The 16,067-nt window shown below is 32.5% G+C and overlaps 1 protein-coding gene across 1 annotated transcript; it reads right to left on the bottom strand.

The window, feature by feature from the left end:
• Positions 1 to 1,314: 1,314 nt before the first annotated feature.
• LOC121391144 (polypyrimidine tract-binding protein 2-like) lies at positions 1,315 to 14,925 on the bottom strand. Its single transcript, XM_041522869.1, is given in 15 exon segments — positions 1,315 to 1,447; positions 12,284 to 12,361; positions 12,471 to 12,538; positions 12,593 to 12,616; positions 12,619 to 12,645; positions 12,743 to 12,840; positions 12,903 to 12,995; positions 13,192 to 13,225; positions 13,382 to 13,503; positions 13,632 to 13,702; positions 13,750 to 13,850; positions 13,900 to 13,958; positions 14,012 to 14,063; positions 14,121 to 14,288; positions 14,809 to 14,925. Coding segments are annotated over 15 exon segments (1,245 nt in total).
• Positions 14,926 to 16,067: the final 1,142 nt, after the last annotated feature.

Genomic DNA, 16,067 nt, shown 5'->3' with positions numbered 1-16,067 from the left:
TGTTAATAGATGTTTAATATAATACACTTACATAGGAGGACACTGTTTTATATTAAATATATCATTTAATTATCTGATATTAATTATTATTTAATCTATCCATCAATCTGTTTATTTGTCTATCCTCCTTGAGTACCCAGAGCAATAAGAGCAGCACAAAGTGGAGAGAATGCTAAACAAAACATTCTATATCTAATAAAATAAATAACTTACTACCTGGAGATTGAAATAGAGCAGGATGAAGACCTAGATACAGACATATATAGATACACACACACACCCACATATACTATTATACCATATGCTGAGAGGTCAGGGAGTGACACAGTCTCTTGATCTCCAGCTAGTAGATCAGGACGAGTAAGTCTCTATACAAATAATTACTATTTTATGTGATAAATACTGAATACAGGAGTAAGAAATTAGTTAATGTAAGTTTGTTAACATGAGTCTTAGAGTAAGATAATCACATATTATTAATGGACTGTTACTTATACTAGTTACTTGTGATCTTTCTGTGATTGTGACAAAAAAAACAATTTACAGTATTAAGTAGAAAGATATGTTAATTAACTTATTGTTATGTCATTATTCTGAATCTTGAGAAATGGGCAGAATTGAAATAACAGCAAGATCAACTATTAATTAAAGGGGCATTGTTTTAACATGGTAATATATCTTAATTTTTGTGGTTGAGTAGCACTAGCTATCTGTGAAAATAAGTCCCTCATGTAAATTAGTACTGTTATGATAAATAATGGTTAATACCTGACCTCGTGTCTAACTATTTATATAGTAATATCTGATAATAATGATGTCATATTGTCTATTGAAGTAACAAATACTAACAATAGATGAACAGTATGACTTACAGCTGCTATAATTAATGTGAACTGTCTTGACAGAGTCCTATAATGACAACAATATTCAAAAGAATTTTATTATAGTTCTCTTTACTTGAAGACAGACAGCATATATTTATAATAAATACAATTCAATGAACAAGACAATACAGTCTTCAATTAACACACAGACAAGTTAATATCAGCCGAGTTCATCTAATTACACGTGGGGTAGAGATGTTAGTAAAACTATAATAATGATGTCATCATAATAACTACTTCCCTCTAATTCTATCATTCTACTAAATTATTTCAGTAGACAAAGTTATCAAAAGACAAGACTTCTAATGAAAAAAGAAAGACAAAGATTTTAAAGAAAAAAACATAAAAATTTTAGTTTGAAATAGCACACAATATGCCTAAAGCAAGACTTGAAATATAATTAGGGGGTGTGACCAGTAATGATGATCGCTTAGAGAGTGTTCTTTGAGAAGGTAACTCGGAGATGATTGGTTTCACTGATTTTATGATTATGAGTGACAATGAGAGCATTGATAGCTTCCTCTACTGAAGACATCTGAACTAGAGCCATACGTAGATCATTTCTAAAAGAGGAAAAAAAAGAAAGTTATATACAGACAAGACAAGATATAACTAACTGAAAGAAACGGAAGTTGACTACATTACCACCAGTAGATGTAAATAGACTGCGAAGATATTCCTCAGTAATACCATCACTATATAGAAATATAATAGATACATTATGTATCATTTATTTCAATAAATATCTAATTAACAATATCAGTTACCATAGGGTAGGAAAGGGGGGGGGGCAGGGGGGGCTGAAGCCCCTCCAACTTCAAATCAGGGAGGGCTAAGCCCCCCCCCTGATTTGCACTCAAGATTATGTACACAATAACACATTAGGCAGTATCTAACTGTACCAATGACTTCTGTTACAGCGGAAACACACATTTTCAACCTTACGCTGACTAAAAAAAATTACCAACGAAGTACTATGACCAAAGAACGACTAAACCATGTCATGCTGTTACCTACACATATGGACAGTACTGATAACAAACTTATTAGAAACAGCTAAAGAGTTTGTTTTCCTTTAACAACAGATGACTTAATTTTTGGGTCATTTTTGATGTTTAATACAACATAATGTAACTAAATATAAGGTCAGCCCCCCCCAACTTAAACTTCATTCCTACCCCACTGTTAGTTACTACATTCTATTTTAACAGTACACTACTAGTTCTCTCTTACGGAATATTAGAGAGATGGAGTGTAGCACTTGGAGGATAATATTCTGATAATTCTTAGACCCTGGCTTCTATGACAGAAGATATAATACTTACCCAAGAGAGTAAGTTACCACTTGATTTACCTTGAAACGATGAAGAGGAGAGTTAGAAAAGTCTTCAGTTAGTCCATCCTCCTAATAAAGAGAAAGGAACATCTTGATAATAATGAATGTAACAATGTTATATATGATAATATAACCTCTATATGTTTTATGATATTACTCATCATCTTACATTACTTCCTGGTTGAGGCATCTGGACTTGAGTATGTTTAGAGAGTGTCCACATGGATTTTCTTACCATATAACATGCTACCATTAAGATGAGTAACAGCTAGAGAGAGAATGAGAGAGAACATAAAAATTATCAAAAATTTACTTTTAGATCACTCACAGTTCTGAGCTTGTGTGAGGTTCGCGAAATTGAATAAGGCGGAGTCTCTTTTACTATACAATATCTTCACACGCATTACATCACCATATACACCTACAAAATTATATAACATTTATTAACACTACATTGATGACTACACATTTAATATTAGAGTCTGTTCAATGATATGATCAATGACACATTCTATAATAGAAACAATATCATTGCAATAGTCTATAAAAATCAATGTTGAACAGACTCTACTAGATCATATTGTGCAAGAGATAGAGAGATAAAGAGAGAAAGACGTACCAAAGAGAATAAAGAGAGCATGAGGAGAAATCATCTTGTGTGAAAGAAGGGAGGGAGAATGAAAGGGAGGAGAAGACAGCCAAGAGGAGCAAACAGAGGAAAGAAAGAGTGCCAACAAGAAGAGAAAGTGGTGCAAATCATACACAAATACTAACACACACAGACATGTCTCTTTATCACATATTACCTTATCATTGAGATTAGAGGCTTAGAACAACTGTAGTAGAGGGAGCACCACCTCCTTGAGCACCACACCCCTCCTCCTCCTGAGTACCCAGAGCAATAAGAGCCAGCACGAAGTGAGAGAATGCTAAACAAAAACATTCTATATCTAATAAAATAAATAACTTACTACCTGGAGATTGAAGTAGAGCAGGATGAAGACCTAGATACAGGCATATATAGATACACACACACACACACATATCTACTATTATACCATATGCTGAGAGGTCAGGGAGTGACACAGTCTCTTGATCTCCAGCTGGTAGATCAGGACGAGTAAAGTCTCTATACAAATAGTTACTATTTAACTTGAGAAGACTTGTCTACTTACCTAGTCTTCTCATTGTTATATTTGACAGTAAGGTTAGACAATTTAGAGTAATCAATGTGTAATGTACAACAACCATTATAGATATTTTGACCATCAAGTGCCTAAAGAGACAAACATAGTATGTTAGCTTGTAGTTAATGAATGACTCACAGTTTTAGCATTAGCAGCAATTATTCATTGGGGGATATGAATGAGTGCATGAAACTGACCTATAAACATCACAACATAAACAACACTTCAATTACATAAAATGTCTATTACCATTTTTCATGAATGTTACTATTTTTTAGAACATCACCATATTTGGCAAATATCTAAACAACGTTAACACAACTTGTAATGACTCCACCCACAAATCTACACACTCACTTGATGAAGGACATCAATGGTAATAGGATATAACATGTTCTCAATAATAACTCTTAAAATGGAGTTAGGTTGACCCTGTTGCATAGCTCCTATCCCAATCATACTGATAGATTGAGGAGAAGAAACCACCATAACCTGGACTAGCTCCACCCATTGATGTTGCTCCTGGCTAACAAACACAATTAAAGTAATCTCACTTCAATTAACTTTCTAGATGACTTACTGTGGCTGTTTTTAGTTCTTGATGTTTTGAGAATTGTATATAAACTGTTCTATCTCTGTAGATATCAAAGAAATACATCAATATTAAACAGTATATGTTATAACACTATAATTATAGAAATGATAGATAGATATTAATGACAACTTGAGACAACTTGTCTACATTGCTATGTCATATTACTAATGATATATTACTATGTAGTACAGATGACTACAAACATTACAAACAAAACCTTTGTAGTTACACACACATACTATCATAGTAGGTAGTACTTCCTTCTCTAATACTATATATTGTTACCTTATTTGAGCTGGTCTAGCTGAGAAACACTCAACCATGTTACGAGCAGATCTATATCTCCCTTTCAATAAAAGCTTGATTCTTTTGCTTTAACATCAAAATTTTGTTCACCTACAGAGACAACATTAGTCAGAAGATGATAACATTACTATGTTTACCATTCCAAAGGGAGAAGCTAACATTCATATTTACTTCTCTAATACTTCAGTAGGTAAATTATGGGACATGAAGAACACGAGATGTAGAGGTAGCAACAGTAGGAACAGTTTCCTCCATACGAGGCTAAAGAATGAAAAGAAAAAGTAAGTAAATAAAAGGGCAAAGAGAATAGAAAGAAGGATATAAAGAGAGGAAGGAGGAGGGACAGACCATTACTAAATACCACACTATCAATTACTCTAAATAATACATAGGGCTAGTGATTATTGAACACAATGTAAAAATGCTATAGTCATATATAAATCAAAAACGAAGAGAAGGTCAAAGGTATTTGTTATTAAACTCTGTCAACTTAATATTGTTAAGCTACAGAGTGCTAGTGTGGATTGTGGTCCAAGTTGAAGACAGGGTATTTAGCCCTGCAATGAGATATTAATTAATTGCTTTTAATTGTACAGAAATCCTATTTTAATTAGTTACCATGGACAAAATTTAGCCGCTGCAACTTTTGTAAATTTTTGTGACGGTTTGTGTTTTTTTGAACAAGAGTACAGTATTATGTTGTTAATATTGTTAATGTTGTTAATATTGTTAATATTGTTAATGTTGTTAATATTGTTAATATTGTTAATGTTGTTAATATTGTAATATTGTTAATGTTGTTAATGTTGTTAATATTGTAATGTTGTTAATATTGTTAATGTTGTTAATATTGTTTAGATGCACATATGTATGCAGAAGTTGTATTTGAAGACAATTTATTGGATGGATATGTGCAACAATTATCTATCCTGAATTGCCAAAGAAAATCGGAAATAAGACACATTTCCATCATCTAGAGGTTTGTTAATCTATTATAACATGATTACATATCAAGTATCAATTAACTTTTACAGAAGGGTGATGTATTTGTGTGGAAAACAGAAAGAATAAAGGAAAATGTACCTAGTGGAGGATATATTATTGGTGTACCACCTTCAAAAGACATCTTTGTGCCCTATGGAGACTGGTAAAAGGATACCAAAACCAAAAAAAACAATGGATATTTGATCACTGATCAAAAGTACCTGTTTTTCTTGATTTGATTGTGTTAATTTATATGTCACACAAATTTATCATTTCATTTTAATATAATTATTATATACAGTTATTATATATACTGAAATTGCAATGATTTTCAGACAAATTTTATATTTATTTTAGATGTTTTTGTGCTGCACAAAATCAAATACTTTTCAGATAGTTGGGATGTTTTTTCAATATTTTTCCAATACTTTTCAACTAAAGCTTTCAATTATTCTCAATGAAATTCAGATATATCAGTTCAGTAGTGATATATGCAGACAACTAACTGGTACATGTCATGCAATGTGCAGATTCTAATTCCATTAGTAAGTAGAAAAGAGAAGAGAAGAAAGAATAACTATGAGAGGAGAGGAACAGTTTCCTCATACAAGATTAAACAGTGAAAAGTGAAAGTGAAAGTAAATTAGAGAGTTAAGACACACACACACAAACAAAATATATTACAAATACAACTCTAATAATAAAATCATTTTGTCATTATGTGGTAAGTGAATTCTATTTAACTACAACTAATATTCATAAGTATAACATTGAGGTCAGTATTATTAATGAATATTATTATACTCTAACCTTAACAAAGTGGGTGGATCTTAACAGTTGCTATTTATGTGTTAGTTTATTTGCTATATCTTCTAATAATGATTGATACCACACAATGGAGAGTTAATATTGGATTATGGTATTGTCATCAGATATCATATACTACTAAAAAGAGAACTACTACTGATATCTCAGGATGGGTGGAGTCACTATGGTCAGGAGATGAGGGTGGTGGTAACCTGACCTTCTCTCTAGTTTTATTTCTCTTACTTCTCCTCATTTTATCAGGTGATATTGAACTCAATCCTGGACCTAAAACAGGTAAATATTAAAATATATAACTGATACAGGGACTATGTCTTATTTACTTCGACATCAAGTAATGCTCTAAGACTTACTATTATGTCATGTACTATTGTAATATTGTATTGTTATTGTAATATTGTATTGTACTGTTGTAATATTGTATAGAGTCACTCACTCCAAGTGAAACTATTTCGTACTCACTTTGCTGATCTTAGTGATATCATTACTCCTATCCTTACCGGTGTAACTAATGTACTGTATGCAAAAGGACTGATATCATTTGAGACTTACAATGACATATTGACAACAAAAGGAGAGCGTGATTTGGTAAAATCTAGTAAGTTGGTAGGGTGTGTTACAGAGACAGTTAAAAGCACATAGAGATCCATACCAGTATCTAGTGAACATTTGTCATGTATTAAGAAACCAAACAACATCAGAGACTAAGAGAGATTACTACCTTTATATTACAACAATTAGGTGAGTTAATTAAATGTATAATTTACTTTACTTTAATGTGTCTTACTTCATTAAGGTGAATGTACTGTTAATGATGATCCACCCACCAATTCATTAGACCTGATGTCCAGCGATATTGTGATATTATGATAGGACCAATACAATATACAACCTATTGTCCCCTACAGACTGGCCACCACCAGTTGGACAAGACTTCTTTGGAAGATTAGCGCTACTACAAACACAAGACAAGACATGCTACTCCTCAAACATACTACAGAAACAATGGTGTATGTTAAGAGGACAAGTTGATAAAATACCTCAAGTTACTCACAGATAAACAGATAGATATTCAGGATATTCTTAAACCCATGTGATAGTGGTCAGTCCTCTTAGAGTAATAGTTGATGGTCCTCCTGGTATGGTAAGACAACACTTTGTCGTAAACTTATTAAATATGTGGGCTAAAGGAGAACTCACACATGGAAAATATAACTTAGTACTTTATTGTCCTCTCAGAAATCCATGAGGTGGCTCAAGCTAATGAATTAAAACAACTACTTAAGTACACATATGATTGTAATGAAGTTACTACGTCACTGAATGGTTGCAAAAAATACATGGACAAGGATTACTGATAATCTTTGATGGCTGGATGAATAAGTACAAATCTCAGACAATCCTCACTAGCAGCTAGAATAATCGTAGAGAGATATTAGCCAAATGTTCAGTAATTGTTTGACCTCTCGTAGCTATGCCCTCTTACTCACTGTTAAAAATTATCTTCAGTTAACAGACATGTTGAAGTGTTGGGATTTTCAGAAGAGGAGATGAAGGCAGTAATCAAAGGAACACTAGAAAAAGAACCACATCTAGCTGAGAAACTTATTGAAGATCTTGAAGTACGAGGTGATGTCCAGTCATTGTGTTATATATACCACTAGTCTGTTCCCATAGTTATCTTAGTTTATCGTCAGTCAGACGAACAGTTACCAACAACACTCACAGAATATATGAGAATTTTATCCTACAAACTATCAGAAGACATGTTGAAAAAGAGTTGACAATACAAAACCCGTACAAGTATATAGCCTTCATCATTTACCATCAGTATTAGATACAACATTTAAAGAGATTTGTCACTTTGCTTACCTCAGTTTTGAAAGAAAATATAATCCAAAAATGACATTTTCTTCAATTCAACTCTGTCAGTCATCTCTTGGTCAATCAGAGAAGGAAGGTTATCTTGGACTAATGACAACATTTATTGTAGGGTATTGAGGAGAGGTATCAATTTCTTCCCCTGAGTATCCAGGAATTTCTAAGCAGCATGGTGGATAGCTAAGTATGAGAAGACAGAGGAAGTGTTTCAGAACATTTTGAAATGATCACTTTAGAATGTGTCTGATGTTTGTAGCAGGTCTAACTCACCTTGAAGATGAAAGCTATCAACAATATTTTAACAAAGAACTTTGATCTACAATGTAAAAGGAGACCATTGTTTGGATTTGAGAAGTGTTACTACACTCCATTTCAGACAGAATTCAACAAAACTGTTAGGCCACACATTTCTTCTCTTCTCTCTGATGAATGGGCTGGCATTCTCTTTCCAACTGTTATATGAATCACAGAACATCAAATTATGTCAAACATTATCACAATCTATAAAGAACCATCACTTGCCCTAGCATAGATAAGATATTTGACAGATCACTATTGAACTATAACTAAATGGTCTTGGATTTTTATTAAAGACGACTCTAACATAACATGGAATGTATTTGGACCTGGGAGTTCATATGGACATCAAAAGTACAACTCATTACTAATACTACAATGATGAACATGTTAACTGTAAAAGACTAGAGATAGAAAAAAAAAAAAAAAATTGTTTAAGATAAACGACCAAAATTTTGACTTGAAAAAATTATTAGTTAAATGTTATTGCAATCATCATTCTCGTCCAATCTTCAATGAGTAGTTATATTACAGATACACGCAGGTATACACAGGAATATTTGGAATGTTACCTGTATACTGTACTTAATAAAACTACAACATCTAAAGATAGTACACTTTTGAAATAATGATTTTGAAATGAAGAAGACTATATAAAAACAGATAGACAGAGGATTTTTGCATTGGAGGAAAGGTGTGGGGCGTCAAGATAGTGACCTACAAGCTAACTAGTACTTGTAGGGAAAGTTCATGTTAGAGGTATACAAATCTTCACTAGGTATATAATGACTAATACAGTCTACAGGTGTGATTAAGGTTACTCTTGTAAGACTACGACTAATAAAGCTACAACGTCAAACCTATTTTTAACAAATGTTAAGAGGACACTCTAAAAGGATAGACCGCAAGAAGACTTTATCAATTGGAGGAAGTTTACATATAAACAGCACCATACAGAGACAGGACTACAATACAAAACCGTCGTAAACTGAATTTCTCTAATGTGTTATTGACCAGTATACAGTGAATTTAACACACTAATTGCTAAATAGAGCAAAATTACGAATTTTTGCTGATGTGATGATCTACACCATATATCAAATAAAGATATCAATGATACACAGGTGACTTATACAGGAGACAATCACACATGTACCATCTCTTAAAGCATAACCTCTATTCTTATCAATGGATATAGTGAAACACACACTTAACTATCTGGAGAATCAAATCTCAAAGTATGGTATCATGAAAGAATTCATTATTCTCCAAGGGACTACATTGTCTTATACTACGATCATAGAATATTACTCAGTCCCATACCTCTATGATGGTACAGTATGGGACATAGTACCATCTATGACATTATGGGTCCTAGTTTACAAGACATGTTAACACTAAAACAAAGCAATAGAATATTTGAAATGACTCTGATGATACAATTAATGCCATTCCCACTATTACCTGTCATTTCTAACAACTGGTCTCTCACACAATACTAGTTTACAGGAGTTGAGGTACCATTCCACTGTCAGATACTAACTATGAACAGATAACAACTTTATTTAATGTTATCTCTCATAAGAACAACTTACAGAACTTAAAGTAAACTTCATACTAGATCAGTTATGTGTGTCCACTTACTGAGTTATGAAGAGAGACAACAAATAATGATACCATGTTCTATGAACAGGGACTACCTCTTATTACTAAAATGTTAAAGTCACACACAACTATGAGACTTCTCTATATACGAATGTGTGATTACTTGGACAATCGACTATCTCAACCTAACTGGATAGAAGTATACACAACACTTTTGCCAAACCGTCTTTCTTCATCCCCACAATTCAGTACATTGGAAACAAGCCAGTGATTGGATTATCAGTCCTAAGGGATACTCTACAATTACAAGAGAGAAGACATTAATGACACACACATACAAAACAACAACATTGAAACCTCTACCAATAATAGACATGTGGTAATTATAACTGAGCTACCTCAGGTATTAATAATATGATTACATACAATGAATACAAACAAAAAAAGTTAGTAATAATCAATTATATTATCATTACTATAATAGTACAGGGACATAATATAACTGATATTAATAAAGTGACTTTAGATCTATACTTTTTAATTAGTAAACATCCTTTGTTTGTTTATTATACCTGTACTATTATGTAGATATAATACAACTGTTATTATTATTATCTTGTTTGTATTATTTGTAATGGAATAATATTAATTATCTCTATGTTTACTTCATTTTTAGAAAATGTTTTTATTTACTTGTTTGTTCCTCTTATAATATGATTAAAAGTAATAATTAAATATTAAACATTAATAATTATACTGTAAACATTACATTGTGTATAAATTGTCAGCTGATAAAGATTTTAAATATATAGTCTCATTGTATTTTATTTTGATTATCTAAACAATGGATTTGAAATATTAAGTTAATTATCCACATGTACAACTTCAATTATGTTAATAGATGTTTAATATAATACACTTACATAGGAGGACACTGTTTTATATCAAATATATCATTTAATTATCTGATATTAATTTATTATTTAATCTATCATCAATCTGTTTATTTGTCTATCCTCCTTGAGTACCCAGAGCAATAAGAGCAGCACAAAGTGGAGAGAATGCTAAACAAAAACATTCTATATCTAATAAAATAATAACTACTACCTGGAGATTGAAGTAGAGCAGGATGACCTAGATACATATATAGATACACACACACACACATACACATATACTACATATACAATATGCTGAGAGGTCAGGGAGTGACACAGTCTCTTGGTCTCCAGCTGGTAGATCAGGACGAGTAAAGTCTCCATTACAAATAATTACTATTTTATGAGATAAATACTGAATACAGGAGTAAGAAATCAGTTAATGTAAGTTTGTTAACATTGAGTCTTAGAGTAAGATAAATTCACATATTATTAATGGAACTGTTACTTATACTAGTTACTTGTGATCTTCTGTGATTGTGACAAAAAACAACTTACACAATTAGTAGAAAGATATGTGGATTAACTTATTGTTATGTCATTATTCTGAATCTTGAGAATTGGCAGAATTGAAATGACACCAAGATCAACTATTAATTAAAGGGGCATTGTTTAACATGGTAATATATCTTAATTTTTGTAGTTGAGTAGCACTAGCTATCTGTGAAAATAAGTCCTCATGTAAATTAGTGCTGTTATGATAAATAATGTTAATACCTGACCTCAGTGTCTAACTATTATATAGTAATATCTGATAATAATGATGTCATAGTGTCTATTGAAGTAACAAATACTAACAATAGATGAACAGTATGACTTACAGCTGCTATAATTAATGTGAACTGTCTTGACAGAGTCCTATAATGACAACAATATTCAAAAGAATTTATTGTAGTTCTCTTTACTTGAAGACAGGACAGCATATATTTATAATAAATAGAATTCAATGAACAAGACAATACAGTCTTCAATTAACACACAGACAAGTTAATATCAGCCAAGTTCATCTAATTACACGTGGGTAGAGATGGTTAGTAACTATAATAATGATGTCATTATAATAACTACTTCCCCTCTAATTCTATCATTCTACTAAATTATTTCAGTAGACAAAGTTATCAAAAGACAAGACTTCTAATGAAAAAAGAAAGACAAAGATTTTAAAGAAAAAAAAACATAAAATTTTAGTTTGAAATAGCACACAATATGCCTAAAGCAAGACTTGAAATATAATTAGGGGTGTGACCAGTAATGATGATCGCTTAGAGAGTGTTCTTTGAGAAGGTAACTCGGAGATGATTGGTTTCACTGATTTTATGATTAGAGTGACAATGAGAGCATTGATAGCTTCCTCTACTGAAGACATCTGAACTAGAGCCATACGTAGATCATTTCTAAGAGAGAAAAAGAGAAAGTTATACAGACAAGACAAGATATAAACTAACTGAAAGAAACGGAAATTGACTACATTACCACCAGTAGATGTAAATAGACTGCGAAGATATTCCTCAGTAATACCATCACTATATAGAAATATAATAGATACATTATGTATCATTTATTACAATAAATATCTAATTAACAATATCAGTTACCACATTCTATTTAACAGTACACTACTAGTTCTCTTACGGAATATTAGAGAGATGGAGTGTAGCACTTGGAGGATAAATATTCTGATAATTCTTAGACCCTGGCTTCTATGACAGAAGATATAATACTTACCCAAGAGAGTAAGTCACCACTGGATTTACCTTGAAACGATGAAGAGGAGAGTTTTAGAAAAGTCTTCAGTTAGTCCATCCTCCTAATAAAGAGAAAGGAACATCTGATAATAATGAATGTAACAATGTTATATATGATAAATATAACCTCTATATGTATATGATATTACATCATCTTACATTACTTCCTGGTTGAGGCATCTGGACTTGAGTATGTTTAGAGAGTGTCACATGGATTTTCTTACCATATAACATGCTACCATTAAGATGAGTAACAGCTAGAGAGAGAGAATGAGAGAGAACATAAAAATTATCAAAATTTAACTTTTAGATCACTCACAGTTCTGAGCTTGTTGAGGTTCGCGAAATTGAATAAGGGCGGAGTCTCTTTTACTATACAATATCTTCACACGCATTACATCACCATATACACCTACAAAATTATATAACATTTATTAACACTACATTGATGACTACACATTTAATATTATAGTCTGTTCAATGATATGATCAATGATACATTCTATAAATAGAACAATCTCCTTGCAATAGTCTATAAAATCAATGTGAACAGACTCTACTAGATCATATTGTGCAAGAGATAGAGAGATAAAGAGAGAAAGACGTACCAAAGAGAATAAAGAGAGCATGAGGAGAAATCATCTTGTGTGAAAGAAGGGAGGGAGAATGAGAGGGAGGAGAAGACAGCCAAGAGGAGCCAACAGAGGAAGAAAGAGTGCCAACAAGAAGAGAAAAAGTGGTGCAAATCATACACAAATACTAACACACACAGACATGTCTCTTTTATCACAATATTACCTTATCATTGAGATTAGAGGCTAGAACAACTGTAGTAGAGGGAGCACCACCTCCTTGAGCACCACCCCCTCCTCCTCCTTGAGTACCCAGAGCAATAAGAGCAGCACGAAGTTGAGAGAATGCTAAACAAAACATTCTATATCTAATAAAATAAATAACTTACTACCTGGAGATTGAAGTAGAGCAGGATGAAGACCTAGATACAGACATATATAGATACACACACACACACACACATATACTATTATACCATATGCTGAGAGGTCAGGGAGTGACACAGTCTCTTGATCTCCAGCTGGTAGATCAGGACGAGTAAAGTCTCTATACAAATAGTTACTATTTAATTTAAGAAGGACTTGTCTACTTACCTAGTCTTCTCATTGTTATATTTGACAGTAAGATTAGACAATTTAGAGTAATCAATGTGTAATGTACAACAACCATTATAGATATTTTGACCATCAAGTGCCTAAAGAGACAAACACAGTATGTTAGCTTGTATTTAGTGAATGCCTCACAGTTTTAGCATTAGCAGCAATTATTTCATTGGGATATTGAATGAGTGCATGAAACTGACCTATAAACATCACAACATAAACAACACTTCAATTATATCAAAATGTCTATTACCATTTTTCATGAATGTTACTATTTTTAGAACATCACCATATTTGGCAAATATCTAAACAAACATTATCATGACTTGTAATGACTCCACCCACAAAATCTACACACTCACTTGATGAAGGACATCAATGGTAATAGGATATAACATGTTTTCAATAATAACTCTTAAAATGGAGTTAGGTTGACCCTGTTGCATAGCTCCTATCCCAATCATACTGATAGATTGAGGAGAAGAACCACCATAACCTGGACTAGCTCCACCCATTGAGGTTGCTCCTGGCTAACAAACACAATTAAAGTATTCTCACTTCAATTAACTTTTCTAGATGACTTACTGTGGGCTGTTTTTAGTTCTTGATGTTTTGAGAATTGTATATAAACTGTTCTATCTCTGTAGATATCAAAGAACATACATCAATATTAAACAGTATATGTTATAACACTATAATTATAGAAATGATAGATAGATATTTAATGACAACTTGAGACAACTTGTCTACATTGCTATGTCATATTACTAATGATATATTACTATGTAGTACAGATTGACTACAAACATTACAAACAAAACCTTTGTAGTTACACACACATACTATCATAGTAGGTAGTACTTCCTTCTCTAATACTATATATTATTACCTTATTTGAGCTGGTCTAGCTGAGAAACACTCAACCATGTTACGAGCAGATCCTATATCTCCCATTTCAATAAAAGCTTGATTCTTTTGCTTTAACATCAAAATTTTGTTCACCTACAGAGACCAACATTAGTCAAAAGATGATAACATTACTATGTTTACCATTCCAAAGGGAGAAGCTAACATCCATATTTCCTTCTCTAATACTTCAGTAGGTAAATTACGAACATGAAGAACACGAGATGTAGAGGTAGCAACAGTAGAAACAGTTTCCTCCATACGAGGCTAAAGATGATGAAAAGAGAAAGTAAGTAAACAAAAGGGCAAAGAGAATAGAAAGAAGGATATAAAGAAGAGGAAGGAGGAGGAGACAGACCATTACTAAATACCACACTATCAATTACTCTAAATACTACATAGGGCTAGTGATAAGTGTCCTATTCTAAGAATTTCTTAAAGCACATTTTTGTTTTTAACAGTGATATTATATACGTCATTGTAGGTTAAGTCAAAAGATTGTTGTTATAATGATCACTAGTATATTTAGGAGGTCAATTATTGAACACAATGTAAAATGCTTTAGTCATATACACACAACTAACTGGTACATGTCATGTAATGTGTTTCATGTACCTTTTTAGCAGCAGAATCTAATTCCATTAGTAAGTAGAAGAGAGAAAGAGAAGAAAGAATAACTATGAGAGGAGAGGAAGGGAGAGGAGATGACAGGGAGAGAGTGAGTGAGACATATATAAGAGAAGAGGAAGGAAAATAGATGAACACACAAAACTTAGTTTACTAGCTATCTCACACAAACACATCAAGGAGTACTGGGTCTATCTTACCTGTGTATCTACTACACCTCTTGTCTCGTCTCTCTCAATACCTAAAGTACTAAGAGATCTTGAGTGATAAGAGGTGACCCAGTCACTGTCTTCCTATAAATTGTAAGAAAATACAGTAAAATGTATTAGCCTATCTTTATTTTTTCTTGCCTATACAATATACCTATTTACCTATTTTGCTATCAAGGAGACAGATAGATATTACCAGGACACTACGCTGTGGCCTCCTCGTTGGTTTAGAGGAATTTAATAACCAATGTCGATTAATTAACTCTAAAATGAATAACCGCGCCCCTAAAATGTCCGCCATTATTTTCTGCATACCGAAGTGAAAGTTGCAGAAACAACTATCATATCATTTCTTTTATCCTGTCCTTCGTCTTGTTGCTTACGTTCTTTACTTACTCCTGTGATTGGCCTCTGTTAAATAATATTATACGTTCCTTTGTGACCCAACAGATCGTGAAACGAGTGAAAATAAGCCTGGTTCCTAAACGCCTTTCAAGATGCAGGTAAGAGATTCTTATCTGGTGTGCTATGCCAATGTGTGTCCCTTTTTTATTTAGAGTCTCGTCA

This window comes from Gigantopelta aegis, unplaced genomic scaffold (genome assembly GCF_016097555.1).
Source record: "Gigantopelta aegis isolate Gae_Host unplaced genomic scaffold, Gae_host_genome ctg1804_pilon_pilon:::debris, whole genome shotgun sequence".
In the NCBI taxonomy this organism is placed as follows: domain Eukaryota; kingdom Metazoa; phylum Mollusca; class Gastropoda; order Neomphalida; family Peltospiridae; genus Gigantopelta; species Gigantopelta aegis.
The sequence above is the reverse complement of the archived record's forward strand: the minus strand, read 5'-3'. Positions and strand labels throughout refer to the sequence as shown.